General features: G+C 41.8%; 1 protein-coding gene and 1 long non-coding RNA gene across 5 annotated transcripts in view; one reads left to right on the forward strand and one right to left on the reverse strand.

The window, feature by feature from the left end:
• Positions 1–15,115, reverse strand: part of LOC109498343 — a 33,901-nt gene extending 18,786 nt beyond the window's left edge. For 2 of the 3 annotated variants that reach the window (XR_006595882.1, XR_006595883.1), the window contains exons 1-2: positions 14,300–15,115; positions 12,846–13,035 (exon numbers count right to left, since the gene is read on the reverse strand). This is a non-coding gene — a long non-coding RNA (uncharacterized LOC109498343). Of the gene's footprint in view, positions 1–12,845; positions 13,036–14,158 lie in introns of all 3 variants that reach the window. The other variant, XR_006595884.1, reaches the window with a different exon arrangement.
• Positions 15,116–15,290: 175 nt separating this feature from the next.
• The window catches only part of ASXL2 (ASXL transcriptional regulator 2), a 134,039-nt gene continuing 132,931 nt past the window's right edge, over positions 15,291–16,398 (forward strand). For both annotated transcript variants that reach the window (XM_006930426.5, XM_019827805.3), the window contains exon 1: positions 15,291–15,497. In XM_006930426.5, the coding sequence (XP_006930488.3) occupies positions 15,441–15,497 (57 nt within the window). In that variant the 5' untranslated portion in view covers positions 15,291–15,440. The remainder of the gene's footprint in view (positions 15,498–16,398) is intronic.

The raw sequence follows: 16,398 nt of genomic DNA on the forward strand, positions 1-16,398 counted from the left end.
TGGATTTAAGGGATCATTCATTGGATTTTCTTCAGAAATCAAGATGATTTGATATTATGATATTTATTGAATATTTATCATACACCTGGCATTATTTTAAATTTTCTATGTGTACTTCTTTTATTTCTACAACACCTTATATTTTTAAAAAATTGTTTTTAATGTTTATTTATTTTTGAGAGAGAGAGAGAGAGAGAGAGAGAGAGAGAGAGAGAGAGAGTGCGTGCGCAAGCAGGGGAGGGGCAGAGGGAGGGAGACACAGAATCCGAAGCAGGCTCCAGGCTCTGAGCCTGGCTCTGAGGTATCAGCACAGAGCCAAGTGTGGGCCTCGAACTCACGAGCTGTGAGATCATGACCTGAGTGGAAGTCAGATGCTTAGCCGACCGAGCCACCTAGACACCCCCCACTTTATAAAATAGAAAACTATCAGTATTACACACATTTTTCACATGAGGAAACTGAGGCCCAAAAAGATTTTGAAAATTTGCCCAAAGTCACACACTGTTATGGAGCGCCTGCATGGCTCAGTCTGTTAAGCCTCCGACTCTTGCTTTTTGACTCAGGTTATGATCTCATGGTTTGTGAGTTTGAGCCCTGCATCAGGGCCCTGACAGTGCAGAGACTGCTTAGGATTCTCTCTTTCTCTGCCCCTTCCCTGCTTGTGCTCTCTCTCTTTCTCTCTGTCTCAAAATAAATAAATAAACTTTAAAAAAATGTAAAAAACTAAAAATAAACAATAAAGTCACACAGTATTATGTGACAGAATCCCAATTCCTATTTTTGTGTTCATTTGTTTTTACTATGGATTTCTTTAGCAGTTTGTGGAAGACTATAGACCCCTTCTCAGAATCTCTTTGATTTATTTACTTATATTAAATTTTTTCCCATGCTTCTTTATTCATTTTTGAGACACAGAGACACACACAAAGCATGAGTAGGGGAAGGGCAGAGAGAGAGGGAGACACAGAATCTGAAGCAGGCTGCAGGCACCCAGCTGTCAGCACAGAGCCGGCCATGGGACTCAAACTCATGGACAGTCAGATCATGACCTGAGCCAAAGTCAGACGCTTAACCCACTGAACCACCCAGGCACCCCTCAGAATATCTTTGAATATGTGAACAAAATCCATGGGATCACAGAGAAAAACATTTCTATTGAAATATAGTGATTAGCTTATTAGAAAAACAAACTTGTGTTATAGCGATACATGTGCTTCATTATTAATGCACCAAATAACAAGATCCGGTGCCAGGTCTAATAATATTGAAGTTGTGAAATTGTGATAAATGTAAAAATATTTCTAGATGTCTTAAGTGTAATGTAACCTGAAAATATCTGTGATTTCCGTTGGCGACCAAAGTCATAACTTTAAGGTTAGTGAAAATAAACATAATTTTGTCTAAGCTAATGGACTCCTCCCCTGGACTGCAGGTTAGGAAATAATGTCCTGGAAGTGCTGCAAAACCCTCCCAACTGGTCTCCTTGCTTCTCATCTCATTTACTCTGCCCTGTCCACTCTTCACTGGTTGCCATTCCTTCTTGGAGCCTTGCTGGATACCCTCCCTTGTGCTAATATCCATAGGGTTCCTATTCCTCTATGCCATTTTAGGATCTTGTATATATGTTTATGATTGCATGTATAACAATGTATGGTATTTGTTCATAGGTCTTTCTTATTTTCAGATGAGCTATTTTGGAGTAAGGACTATGTCTTCTTTATTTATTCATTCATCTACTTATTTAAAAAAAATTTTTTTTTAGTGTTTCGTTTATTTTTGAGACAGAGAGAGACAGAGCATGAGCAGGGGAGGGGCAGAGAGAGAGCAAGACATAGAATCTGAAGCAGGCTCCAGGCTCCGAGCTGTCAGCACGGACGGAGCCCAACGCAGAGCTCGAACTCACAAACTGTGAGATCATGACCTGAGCCAAAGTCCGACGCCTAACCAACTGAGCCACCCAGGCGCCCCCATTCATCTACTTATTGATTCAACAAAAATGTATGGAGAACTTCCTATCACAAGGTGTTATTCTGGGCACTGCAAATATAATAAACATGACAGGCTCAGTTCCTGTTCTCACTGTTTTGCAGTCTTACACTCGTTTCTGGCCCTCAGTATTTGGCTCATGGCTGAAATATACTAAATTGACCTGTTTAATGGAATTGGATTGAGTATTTGAAGATCATATTACTAATTGGCAGAAATTGTCCCTGAAAGAAAAAAGGAAGGGGTGCCTGGGCTCAGTTGGTTAAGCTTCTGGCTCTTGATTTCAGCTAAGGTAATGATCTCATGGTTAGTGAGTTTGAGCCCTGCGTCAGGCTCCATGCTGACAGTGTGGAGCCTGCTTGGGATTCTCTCTCCCTCCTTCTGTCTCTTTTCCCCCTCCCCTGGTCTCTCTTTCTCTTTCTCTCAGAATAAATAAACTTGAAGAAGAAGAAGAAGAAGAAGAAGAAGAAGAAGAAGAAGAAGAAGAAAGGAAGAAAGAAAGAAAAGAAAAAGAAATTGTCCCTAAAAAAATGTTTCTTGACAAGAAACATTTATATCCTCATATATATTGCCAGGCATTTAGCAGACATTCAGTAGATTCCTTTCATCTAGGCTCTTGCTGGCCCTGTCACCAAGTAAGCTAAATCTTGCTGCATAATAGAGAAATGGGAACAGCTAGTTATTTTTTAAGTTTTGCAGGGGGGAAGAAGAGTTGAGAAGGTCACTTTTGCCCTTGTGAGAAGTAGGCTCACTGACCCAGTCAAAGGAGGGATGCAGAGACTCGGAGCACAGGGAAGAGAGGCTTTAATCAACGTTCTTGCAAGAGTGGGTGATGGACAGGCACACTCGGGGCAGTTAACAGCAGACAATTTATCTTCTAGCATGCAAGTCCCTCCCCTGGTTCCTCATTGGCTGAGTGCTACAGAGGTTACAGCCTTACCCAGACACTACCTATGCCCATGTAAGGCAAAAATAGTCTGATTGGAACAAATGCAAATTCCCTGAGGTATGGCAGAGATTTTTCAGTCCCTCCTCCCTTTGTTCTTTGGCGCATGCTCATTGCAAAGCCCTTGAAAATAAGCCCATGAAAATAAGTCCTTGAATCGGACAGGGGAAGAAGAACCAGGAAGTGAAGTGTCTAAAGGTTTGGGACTCCATTTTGTGGGGCGGGGATGGGGGGGTGGTGGGGGTCGTTCATATATATTTCCAATAAGTTGTAAACCTGCTGTTAACTAGACAACACAGACTTTATTTGGTAGTTTTGAGAATTAATCATCTCCCTTACTTCTCACAGCCCTCTCTTCTGTCCATATAATATAGTATATATACTATATGCTACTATATATGTATATGTATATACTATATACTACTCTATACATATACTATATACATATAGTATATACACAGAAGTATGTAAAGTATATATACAGAGTATATATATACAGAAGTATATATACTATAGTATATATACTATACTATATATATAGTATATATATCTATATCTATATCTATACTATACATATACTATACTATATATATATATATATATATATGTATATATACTTGTGGTATAATATAGAAGATACAATAGTTAGCATTTATGGATAGCGTCTAATGTACCAGGTACTATTCTAGGTTCTTTACACAGTATCTCCTCATTCAAACCTCACAATAATCCCTGTAGAGGGAACTGAGACTTAAAGAGTTCAAGAGGCTTGACCAGCTCCTGATAGGTAGAATGTCCTCACGTGGGGAATTCCAGACCAGGGAGTGTGAGCCCAGCACCTCTTCCCCTGTGCAGCCACTGACTGATGTAGGGTCAGACGTGAGGACTTCCAATGGGCTCCACCTACAGCCTCCCTGCTGCTCATGACCTAACTTAAGCATGCTTGAGATGGCAAACTGGTTAAGGCTGAAGTCTGTAGCAAAGGCAGAGCTAACGAGAGCCAAGTTAACAGCACGTGCATTCTTTGGCACATTCATACTATGCTGTTTATTTAATACTGCATTTTTATTACAATTGCTCAATCTTTTCCCCCCTGAAACTAATGTTGGTTCTACTATGTGCGAAGTTACAGGAAGAAATCTCTTAAAAAGGAAATCCTCTTTGGACTGCCATTAGACAGAATTGGTTAAATTCTACCAAACTGGGGTACTTAAGTTAATTGTAATGCATTGTGATATAATGATATAAATAATGTATGTGAATTATTTACCTAATTTACCAAACTGAAACACAAAGCAGAAATACAATGAGTACCCAGTATCTTTTTAACATATGGATAGAAGTAACTTTAAAAAGATTTTTTCCTTCTCCAGTCAAAAGATAGTAGAGTGGCGAAATGGATAAAAAAGCAAAACCCATTATATGCTGCCTAGGAAAGACTCATTTTGGCTTTAGGGCACAAACAGATGGAAAGTGAAGGGATGGAAAGAGACATTGTGTGCAAATGGAAACCAAAAGAAAGCAGAGGTAAGCTATACTTGTATTATCCAAAATAGACTTTAAACCAAAGTCGGTAACAAGAGACAAAGAGGGTCATTATATAATGGTAAAGTGATCAATTCATCAAGAGGCTGTAACGTTTGTAAATATTTGCGTACTCAACATAGACGGACCTAAATATATAAAGCAAATATTAACAGATCTGAATGGAGAAATAGACAGCAATACAATAGTAGGAATTTCAATATCCTACTTTCAACAATGGATAGATCATCCCGGCAGAAAATCAATTAAGAAACATTGGACTTAAATGACCTGGTAGACCAGATGGACTTAACAGACATTTACAGAACATTTCATCCAACAGCAGCAGAACACACATTCTTCTCAAGAGCACATGGAACATTCTCCAGGATAGATCATATGTTAGGTCACAAAATGAGTCTTAATAAATTTAAGAAGCTTGAAATCTTATCATCTTTTCTGACCACAATGGTATGAAACTAGACATCAATTACAAGAAGAAAATTATAAACTTCACAAGTATGCAGAAATTAAACAGCATGCTCCTGAACAATCAATGGGTTAAAGAAATTAAAAGAGAAACAAACAAAAAAATCTGTGAAACAAATGAAAATGGAAATATGATATATCAAGATTTATAGAATGCAGCAAGAACAGTTCTAGGAGGGAAGTTTATTTTTTTATTAAAAAATTTTAATGTTTATTTTTTGGGGGGGGAGGTACAGAGAGAGGGGGACAGAAGATATAAGCAGGCTCTGCACTGACCGCGGAGACCCCGATGGGGAGCTCAAACTCAGGAACTGTGAGATCATGACTTGAGCCAACGGTCAGGATTAACCAACTGAGCCACCCGGGCACCCCAAGAGGGAAGTTTATAGCAATAAACTCCTGTATTAAGAACAAAGGAAAGCTCTCAAACAGAGAACCTAACTTTATACCCCAATTAACTAGGAAAAAAAGAACAAATGAAGCCCAAAGCTAGTAGAAAGAAGGAAATAACAAAGATCAGAGAAGGAATAAATGAAACAAAGACCAAAAAGACAATAGAAAAGATTAATGAAACCAAGAGATGGTTTTTAAGATAAAATAGGGGGTGGGACAGAAAAAAAAAAGGATAAACAAATTAGACAAACCTTTAGTAGACTAACCAAGAAAAAGAGACAGGACTCAAATAAACTAAATTACAAATGAAAGAGGAGGCATTACCAAAGAAATTCAATACCAGAGAAATTCAAAGGTTCACAGGAGATTATTATGGACAAGTGTATGCCAACAAGTTGGAAAAACTAGAAGAAATGGATAAATTTATAAAAACATACAAACTTCCAAGATTGAATCATGAGGAAATAAAAATCTGAACAGACTGATTACTATCAAGGAGATTGAACCATTAAAAAAAAACACCCAACAAAGAAAAGTCCAGGACTAGGTGGTTTCACTGGTGAAGTCTATCGAACATTTAAGAAAGAATTATTATTAATCTTCTCAAGCTTTCAAATGGAAAGGGAGGAAACACTTCCAAACTTATTTTATGAGGCCAATATGACCCTGATACTAAAGCAGACAAAGACACTACAAGAAAAGAAAATTATAGCCAATGTCCCTGGATGCAAAAATCCTCAACAAAAAAATGAGCTAACCATAGAACAGATCAATGAAACCAGGAACTGCTTCTTTGAAAAGATCAACAAAATTGACAACCCTCTAGCCAGACTGATTAAGAGAGAGAGAGGCAGAGAGACAGGGACAGAGAGAGACAGAGAGAGAGAAAAACAGAGGGAGAGAGAGAGAGAGAGGACTCAAAAAATGATCAAACAGGGGTGCCTATGTGGCTCAGTTGGTTGAGTGTCCGACTTCAGCTCAGGTCATGATCTCATGGTTCCTAAACATTAAATTTTTTTTTCTAAAAATTAACAAACCAAATTCCACAGTACATTAAAAGGGTCATACACCATGGTTAATTGAGATTTATTCCAGGGGTGTTCAATATCTGCAAATTAATGTGATATGCCATATTAAAATGAAAAATAAAAATCATAAGATCATCTCAATAGATGCAGAAAAAGCATTGACAAAATTCAACATTTTTTCATGATAAAAATTGTCAACAAACTGTGTACAGAGAACATACCTCAACATAATAAAGACTGTATTTGACAAGCCCACAGCTAACATCATAGTCAATGGTGACAAGCCGAAATATTTTCCTCTAAGATCAGGAACAAGTTAAGGCTGCCCAGTATTAAAAAAAAAAAAAAAACAAAAAAACTTAGGGTGCCTGGGTCTCTCAACTGGTTAAGCATCCAACTTCAGCTCAGGTCATGATCTTGTGGATGAACCATTTGAGCCCCATGTCCTGACAGCTCAGAGCCTGGAGCCTGCCTCAGATTCTCTGTCTCCCTCTCTCTCTGCCGCTTCCCACCTTGTGCTCTGTCTCTCTCTCCCTTAAAAATGAGTAACATTATAACAATTTTAATTAAATTAAATTAATTAATTAATTTTTTTTTTTAGAGAGAGAAAGGGCTCAAGTGAGGGGCAGAGAAAGAGAGGGAGAGAGAGAAAGAAACCCAGAAGGGGCAGAGAGGGCAAGAGAGGGAGGGATAGAGAGAGAGAAAGAGAGAGAATCCGCACTCATCTGGGGCTGGTGTTTTTACCTGAAGCAGGGCTGGAGCTTACCCAAAGTGGGGCTTGTGCTCACCAACTGTGAGGTCATCACCCAAACCGAAGTCAGATGCTTAACAACTGAGCCACTCGGGTACCCCAATTTAATTTACTTTTTAAAAGTGATCTTTACACCCAACATGGGGCTCAAACTCAAGACCCTGAGATTAAGAATTACATGCTCTACCATCTGAGCCAGCCAGGTACCCCAAGGATGCCCATGCTTCCTGCTTTTATTCAACATAGTACTGGAAGCTCTAGTCAGAGCAATTAGGAAGAAAAAGAAATAACAGGTAACCAAACTGGAAAGGAAGAGGTAAAATTGTCTCTATTTGCAGATGGTATGATATTATATGTGGAAAACCCTAAAGATCTCACCCCAAAACTGTTAGAACTAATAAACAAGTCAGTAAAGTTGTAGGATAGGATAGAAAATCAATATGCAAAAATCAGTTGTATTTCTATACACTAATAATGATCTATCAGAAAGAGAAATTAAGAAAACAATACCATTTATAATAGCATCAAAAAGAATCAAATACTTAGGAATAAATCTAACCAAGGAGGTGAAAGATCTGAACGCTGAAAATTACAAGACATTGATGAATGAAATTGAAGAAGACACAAATAAATGAAGATATTCTGTGCGCATGGATTGGAAAGATTAATATTATTAAAACCTCCAGACTACCCAAAGCTATCTACAGACTGAATACAATCTCTATAAAAATTCCAATGGCGTTTTTCACAGAAATATGAAAAACAATTCTAAAATTTGTATGAAACCACAAAAGGCCCTAAATGGCCAAAGCAATATTGACAAAGAAGAATAAAACTGGAGGCATCACACTTCCTGATTTCAAGCTATATTACAAAGCCATAGTAATCAAAACAGTATGGCATTGGCATGAGAAACATAGATCAATGGAACCTCATAGAGAGCCCAGAAAAATACCCACATGTATATGGTCAACTAATTTATGACAAAGGAGCTCAGAATATATGCTGGGGAAAGGATAATTTCTTCAATAAATGGTGCTGGAATACTGGATAGAAAGTGATCCTGGCATCAGACAGACTTAGCTCTACAATGAACCTGCTAACTGATGAGGAAGTTAAAGATTATGTAAACTATACTGCGTTCAGTGTCTAGGATTCTGCCCAATATATAATAGCATCATTGTCTACCTTGAAGTGACAATCAGATATCCAAGTCCTCTGAGTAAAGAGGTTGGGATAGTAGGATCCATAGGTACAATTGTGAAAATCTGAGCAACTGGTCATGGGAATTGCCAGTCTTGACTTTTTGCTTTATTTATTTATTTATTTATTTATTTATTTATTTATTTATTTATTTTTTAAACGTTTTATTTATTTTTGAGACAGGGAGAGATAGAACATGAACAGGGGAGGGTCAGAGAGAGGGAGGCACAGAATCTGAAACAGGCTCTAGGCTCTGAGCTGTCAGCACAGAGCCCGACGCGGGGCTTGAACTCACGGACCGCGAGATCATGACCTGAGCCGAAGTCGGCCTCTTAACCGACTGAGCCACCCAGGTGCCCCTTGACTTTTTGCTTTAATGGACAATCCTGTGAGCAAGGAGGTGAAAACAGAAAGACTCCTCCCTCATCCCATCCTGCTGAATGCCAAAAACTCTAATTTCTTGGCCAATAATGATTTCCTACAGATGTACAGAAACTAGTGGCATCAGGATGCCTGGGTGGCTCAGTTGGTTAAGATTCTGACTTTGGCTCAGGTCATGATCTTGTGGCTCATAGGTATGAGTCCTGTGTTGGGCTCTGTGCTGACAGCTCAGAGCCTGGAGCCTGCTCTGGATTCTGTCTCCCTCTCTCTCTCTGCCCCTCCCCTGCTCACACTCTGTCTCTCTCAAAAATAAATAAACATTAAAAAATATTAAAAACAACAACAACAACAAACAACTAGTGCCATCTTTCTTAATAATAAGATGTCCAGGGCACCTGGGTGGCTCACTTGGTTAAGTGTCTGACTCTTGGTTTCGCCTCAGGTCATGATCATGGGTTCATTAGTTCAAGCCTCACGTCAGACTCCATGCTGTCAGCCCTCTCTCTCTGCCTTGCTCATATGCATCCTCTCTCTCTCTCAAAATAAATAAATAAACTTAGAAAAAAAGATTTCCAATAACAACTTCATGAAAAATAATTCTTTACAAAACTGCTTTAGTGATATTTTTGCCAATGCCTGCCTCATAAAAGATGTTGAAGATATCATCGCTACCCGAAAAGCCTGGCATGTGGCCCATGGCCATCATGATAGAAGCTGTGTTCCAACATGGGTGTCTTGGCAGATACTGCACATTTAGACTCTAGCATGATCAACAAGGAAATGTACCTACCTATTTTATCTATGTGTCTATTATCTATATCTACTATTTCTTTTTTCTTTCTTTTTTTAGAGAGAGAGAGAAAGAGCATGAGCAAGGGAGAGAGGTAGAAGGAGAGAGAGAGAATATTTTTTTTTGAGAGAGAGTGAGCACAATTAGGGGATGGGCAGAGAGAGAGAGAGAGAGAGAGAGAGAGAGAGAGAGAGAGAGAGTCCCAAGCAGACTCTGCCATCAGTGGGGCTTGAGCCCACAAACCATGAGATCATGACCTGAAGTGAAATCAAGAGCCAGACACTCAGCCAACTGAGCCACCCAGGTGCCCCTAGAGATAGAGAATCTTAAGCAGGTCCCATGCTCAGCACAGAGCCTGATGTGGGGCTCGATCCCAGTCACTTCCTCACTGATGATGTCACTTTTATCATATACTAAGTTCTGTTTATTCTAAGGGCTGTTTCTAAAGCAACTAATATGTCAGTTTTGGAATCAGTTTCCAAAGTTTTGGTTATTCTTTTTATTCATTCTAAAAGTTTTAATACCTGGTGGGGTAAATCTCCCTCATATTATTCTTTAAAAAAAAAAAAAACTGTATTGGGGCATCTGAGTGGCTCAGTCAGTTGAGCGTGGACTCTTGATTTCCTCTTAGGTCATGATCCCAGGGTCATGGAGTCGAGCCCCATGTCCAACTCCATGCTCAATGTGGAGCCGGCTTCTCTCTCTCTCTCCTTCTGCTCTTCCCCCTTTTCCCCCCACCAAAAAAAACCCTGTTTTTTTTTTTTTTTTTTTTTTTTTTTATAAAGAAGATATCTAGGGGGCGCCTGGGTGGCGCAGTCGGTTAAGCGTCCGACTTCAGCCAGGTCACGATCTCGCGGTCCGTGAGTTCGAGCCCCGCGTCAGGCTCTGGGCTGATGGCTCAGAGCCTGGAGCCTGTTTCCGATTCTGTGTCTCCCTCTCTCTCTGCCCCTCCCCCGTTCATGCTCTGTCTCTCTCTGTCCCAAAAATAAATAAACGTTGAAAAAAAATTTTTTTTAAATAATAAAAAAAAGATATCCAATTTATTTTTTTAATGTTTATTTTTGAGAGAGAGAGAGAGAGAGAGAGAGAGTGTGTGTGTGCACGTGAATGAGGAAGGGCCAGAGAGAGAGGGAGACCTGGGATTAAAAGCACTTAGAAACCAATTTGACAATAAATTTCATATATTGAAAAAATAAAAAAATAAAAAATAAAAACAGAATAGTAAGACTTTTTAAGAACGTGGTTTGCATATTTATTTGTTTAGAGTCTTAGTTTTCTCAGAAATTAGCTGTTTACATTATATAGATTATGAACAGTGCAGACATTTCCCCTGGACTTTAGTTCTAATTTAGGCTTGAGCATATCAATATATGTGTCTATGTACACACACATATATGTATACACTTTTGTGTAGCTAATGAGAATAGAACTTTTAAAACTTTCTTATCAGTTTTTTACTGGTATATAAAACACTGGTTAATTTTTTTAAAGGATTTTATTTTTAAGTAATCTCCATATCCAACGCAGGGCTTGAATTTACAATCCTAAAATTAAGAGTTGAATTCTCTACTAACTAAGCCAGCTAGGTGCCCCAACACTGGTTAATTTTTTAAAATAATTGTTTAATTGTGGTAAAATATACATGAAATTTATCATTAAACATTTTTTTAAGTTTATTTATTTTTGACAGAGAGACACACACACATAGAGCATGAGTGGGGGAGGGGCAGAGAGAGAGGGAGACACAGAATCCGAAGCAGGCTCCAGGCTCCAAGCTGTCAGCATAGAGCCCGATGCAGGGCTCAAACCCATGAACTGCGATATCGTGACCTGAGCCAAAGCTGGACACTTAACTGACTGAGCCACCCAGGAGCCCCTGAAATTTATCATTTTAATCGTTTTTTTCATTTTAATCATTTTAAGAGTACAATTCAGTGACATTAAGTACATTAATATTGTTATACAACCATCACCACCAACCATCTCCAGAATTTATTCATTATCCCAAACTGAAACTCTGTAACCCGTTAAGCCTGTTAATTTTTATATAAGTATGTTTAATCAGGATTCCTGGGGCACCTGGGTGGTTCAGTCGGTTTGGTGTCTGACTTCAGCTCAGGTCATGATCTCACAGCTTGTGAGTTTGAGCCCCACATCGGGAGGCTCTGTGCTGACAGCTCAGAGCCTGGAGCCTGCTTCAGATTTTGTGTCTGCCCCCCACCCCCATTCTCTCTCTCTCTCTCAAGAATAAATAAACATTTAAAAAATCAGGATTCTTTTAAAGTTTTTTTTTTTTTTTTTTTTTTTTAACATTTATTTATTTTTGAGACAGAGAGAGACAGAGCATGAATGGGGGAGGGTCAGAGAGAAAGGGAGACACAGAATCTGAAACAGGCTCCAGGCTCTGAGCTGTCAGCACAGAGCCCGACGCGGGGCTCGAACCCACGGACTGCGAGATCATGACCTGAGCCGAAGTCAGACGCTCAACCGACTGAGCCACCCAGGCGCCCCAAAAAATCAGGATTCTTTTTTTTTTTTTTTAATTTTTTTTTCAACGTTTATTTATTTTTTGGGGGACAGAGAGAGACAGAGCATGAACGGGGGCGGGGCAGAGAGAGAGGAAGACACAGAATCGGAAACAGGCTCCAGGCCCTGAGCCATCAGCCCAGAGCCTGACGCGGGGCTCGAACTCACGGACCGCGAGATCATGACCTGGCTGAAGTTGGATGCTTAACCGACTGTGCCACCCAGGCGCCCCTCAGGATTCTTAAATGAACTTTTTTATTGTAATCATAATTTGGATTTCACTGATACTCATGAAGCACATATTGTTTTTTTTTTTAATTTTTAACTTTTTTTAAAATTCATTTTTGAGAGACAGAGAGAGACACAGCATGAGTGGAGTAGGGGCAGAGAGAGGGAGACACAGAATCTGAAGTAGGCTCCAGGCTCTGAACTGTCAGCACAGAGCCAGATGTGGGGCCTGAACTCACGAACTGAGTGATCATGACCTGAGCCGAAGTCAGACACTCAACCGACTGAGCCACCCAGGTGCTCCTGCATATTGTTTTTATACATATATTGCTTAACTGAATTTCCTCTTTTGTGAATTGTCTGCTTATATGTATCTGCTTAACTGTACTTGTCTCCTGCTTCTATCTGAACACAGATTCTTCTCATCCTCAGTTGGTGCCTCTGCTGGTCCAGGTGGTTTACCTGGTGATATGACCCAGAGCCTTATGCCCGAAGGGTCATTAGCCCCCGATACCAATGCCCTTTATAGGCCATGGCTGATGTACTTTTCCATTTACAAAACTGGGTAAGAAAGCACCAAGGGATACTCAAGTGAATTACCTGGGTGCCGCACATCGTCCTTCCATCTTCCATTGTGTAACAGAATTCCAACTTCCTCTCGATGATTGGGGTCAATCACCGCTGCCAACATGGTGACTTGTCTGGAGTGCCTGGCTGGCTCAGTTGGTGGAGCACGGGTCTCTTGATCTTGGCGTTATATGTTCTAGCAGCACGTTGGGTGCAGAGATTACTTAAAAATAAAATAAAATTAAAAAAAAAGATGGTGCCTTCTTGTCATGTCTGCTGGTCCCTTGTTACAAGGCATCTGAAATGCTCAGGCAGCAATTATAGCTTGAAGTTCAATGGGACTCCTGCTGTATCTATTGGTGGAAGCAGTCCCCTTTGGAAACCATGATTTCTGATTGAGTTGATAGGATGCACCAAGCAGGGTCATTCTTACCTTCACCCCTTCATTTCCAGACCCATATATTCTACCTACTGGGGACAAAGCACCATATATTGCTAACTGATTTAGAGTGTATGAATGTGGTCTTCAGGATGGTGCCTAATCCTCACAAGATATTGTTTCAGAGCTGGTGTTTCAGTATTCCTTCAATGAGCCGTTGCATTGCTTAACATCTAGGGATGGAGACTTCTTGAATGGACTACAAATCTAGGCCTTTTTTTTGTTTGTTTTTTTAAGACTAAGTAATCTCTACATTCAACATGGGGCTGGAACACACAACCCGGAGATCAAGAGTCACACACTCTATTGACTGAGCCAGCCAGGTGCCCCTAGACCTAGACTTTAGAGGAAGATGGTACATACCTTGAGTGCTATGGAGAGTGCTGTGAGTTACTAAAAGGATTTGTGAAAATATGCCCAAATCAATTATGCTGTTATGGAGCTGTTTGATCAATGTCTGAAGTTGAAATATAAGGAAGTATCTAGATGGCCTCTCAAACTCCCTATTAAGACTTTTTTTGGGGTGGCATTTGGGTTTCTCAGTCGGTTAAGCGTTTGACTTTGGTTCAGGTCATGATCTTACCGGTTCGTTGGTCTGGGCCCTGCATCAGGCTCTGTGCTGACAGCTCAGAGCCTGGACCCTTTTTCAGATTCTGTGTCTTCCTCTCTCTCTCTCTGCCCCCTCCCCACTCACACTGTCTTTCAAAAATAAAATAAACACTGAAAAAAAAACCCAAACCTTTTTTTTTTTTTTTTTTTTGTATAACAGCCCCTTTTGAAAAATTGAGAAAGTCATGAGTTCTTTTCTCAAACATGCACAATTACATTAAAATGCTGTTCACAATTTTAGGGGGTCCATGGGGTTTTGAAACCTAACCATGGACTCCAAGTAAAGTATTGCTCTCACCTGTCTTTCCTCCCAAGAGGCAGCACAACACTCAGTCCTATTTTAGAATATAGTATAGGGCTAAGTTTACTAAACTAGATACAACTTCTGAAAGCAGATGGATTTGGGAGAACAGTAGGCGTTACTGCATATTCTTTTTACCTTGCAAAGTATAAAAACATACGATGGAAGATGCCACATTCTGGATTTTCCAGGAGGCTGTTTGGACCCTACAGATAATAATTTTTGACTACAGACAGCTGACTCATTCAGCAAATATTTACTGGGTGCCTGATATTTATAGGCACTGTGCAAGTGACTAAGCTCCCCAAGGAAGAAAAGACACCATTTGGGTCTTTGATGAGACTATTCACTTGAAAAAGTGTGAACGCAGTTACTGGTGGCCTTTAAGAAAGGGCTGAGGGGATCATCCTAAGTTTTAAAGGAATTTCTGGAGATGGAAAACCGGCTCTTGAGCTGGCGCCTTGATTCTTGGTTTCCCCACAGCCTAGAATGGTGAGCTTGGCAGGTCGAACTCAACTTGCCTCATCTATCCAAACGGGTTAAATGAGCAGACAAAAATTGTTGCAAATCGTCACAAAGATAATCTTTGTAAACCTGTACATGCACTAATGAAAAAACACAAGCACGAGGCTTATTGAAAGCAATAGCTAGGAAAGTCGCCGCTTGGGGAAAAAGCACGGCTCTCCCAAGCCTCTACAGCCACCTAGGCGCCCGGCACGCGGTCAGAATCCGTTCAACAAGCCTTCCGGGACGGATCAAGTTCCGCTTCCGCAGGCAGATTTTCGCTGTAGGCGTGAGCACTGGACGCTCGACGCACTTTAGCGTCGGACCTCCCTCCCGCGCATGCTCCAAAGGATAGGCAGAGAGCGGAAGGGCGGGGGAGTGACGAGACGCAGCGGACCGTCGGCTCGTTCGTCCTGCAGCCCCGCGCGGGAGGCGGGGGCGCGCGCGCACGTTCGCGCGTCCGGCTGCGTACAGTAGTGACGGCCGCGCGGGAGCGGTCACGTGACCGCAGCGGCTGCCTGTACAGTAAGGACCCAATATGGCAGCGGCGGTAGCAGTGGCAACGGCAGCAGGAGGACCGGCCGCCCCATAGACCCCCGCCCCCCCCCTCCGCGCACCACCCCCGCCGCTTCCTCTGCTTGGGTGCTCCTCGGACCTGACTTCCCCTTTCTCCCACTTTTCCCGGCACCGCGGGAAAAGCATCGCAGGGCAGAGCAGGCAGGGAGGGCGGCCGGAGCCCGGACACGGGAGCCTCCCAGTCAGTTCAAGACCCGACATGAGGGAAAAGGGCCGTAGGAAGAAGGGCAGGACCTGGGCGGAGGCCGCCAAGACGGTAAGGGGGAGGGAGCGAAGGGGAAGCCCGGGAGAATTTTGTTCCCTCGCCGCCTGCCGGTCGCAGGGGAAGGGAGGTCATTGGCCCAGCGACCCGGCTGAAGGGGACACAAAACCGCGCGGAGAGGGCGGCGGTTAGTGTCGGGGTTGTGATCCCTGTGGGAATGGAGGCGCCCAGCGGAAGAGGGTCGCCGCGGGGCTGTGGCTTCTCCCTGCGTCTGCGACGAGTCCCCTTGGTGTTTTGAAGCTGCCTCTCGGGGTCACGTCGCTCTCACCTCCACACTGAGGTAGCCCCCGCCCCGGCATGGGGAAGTCTGTTGTGCTTGCACAGTAACCGGTTCTTCTCCCTTGTGCGGCTGAAGAGCCCCCATTGGATGCAGATAGGAGAAGGCTTGTGCGTGCACCCAGCCCCGGAAAGAAGAGAGGAGCGCTGGATCTTGGTAGAATTTACCCGCTATAGCAGACATGCCGCCTGACCCCGGGTCCCCTGCTCGTCTGGGCTCCCGGGTCCAACGTGAGGTCACGAGGCTCTTGTTTTTGTTTGCTGTTGAAGCTGAAAGTGCAGGAGGTGTTTAGAAACGAAGTAACAGGTGGGACTTGTAGAATTTTTTTTTTTTTTTCTGTTTCCGTAGAGACCTACTCTGAACAAGGCAGCAATGCATGGTGGGACGTGTAGTTTACCCGGCCTTGACTTTTCCGTAGCTAAAGTGATGGTGGCCTCACGAAGTTGTGATTAGTGGGTAAAATTGTCATTTCCCCCTACTTCTCCCCCCCCCATTTTGTTATAACGAAATTTAGAGGTAGGTTTTAAAAAGTGGACAGTTTAGGAATGGTGAGACTTTTATTACGTTGTATGAAAAAAACGAAAAGCGTGCATGTACGTAGAAATAAAACGTTGGGAG

This window comes from Felis catus, chromosome A3, assembly GCF_018350175.1.
Source record: "Felis catus isolate Fca126 chromosome A3, F.catus_Fca126_mat1.0, whole genome shotgun sequence".
In the NCBI taxonomy this organism is placed as follows: domain Eukaryota; kingdom Metazoa; phylum Chordata; class Mammalia; order Carnivora; family Felidae; genus Felis; species Felis catus.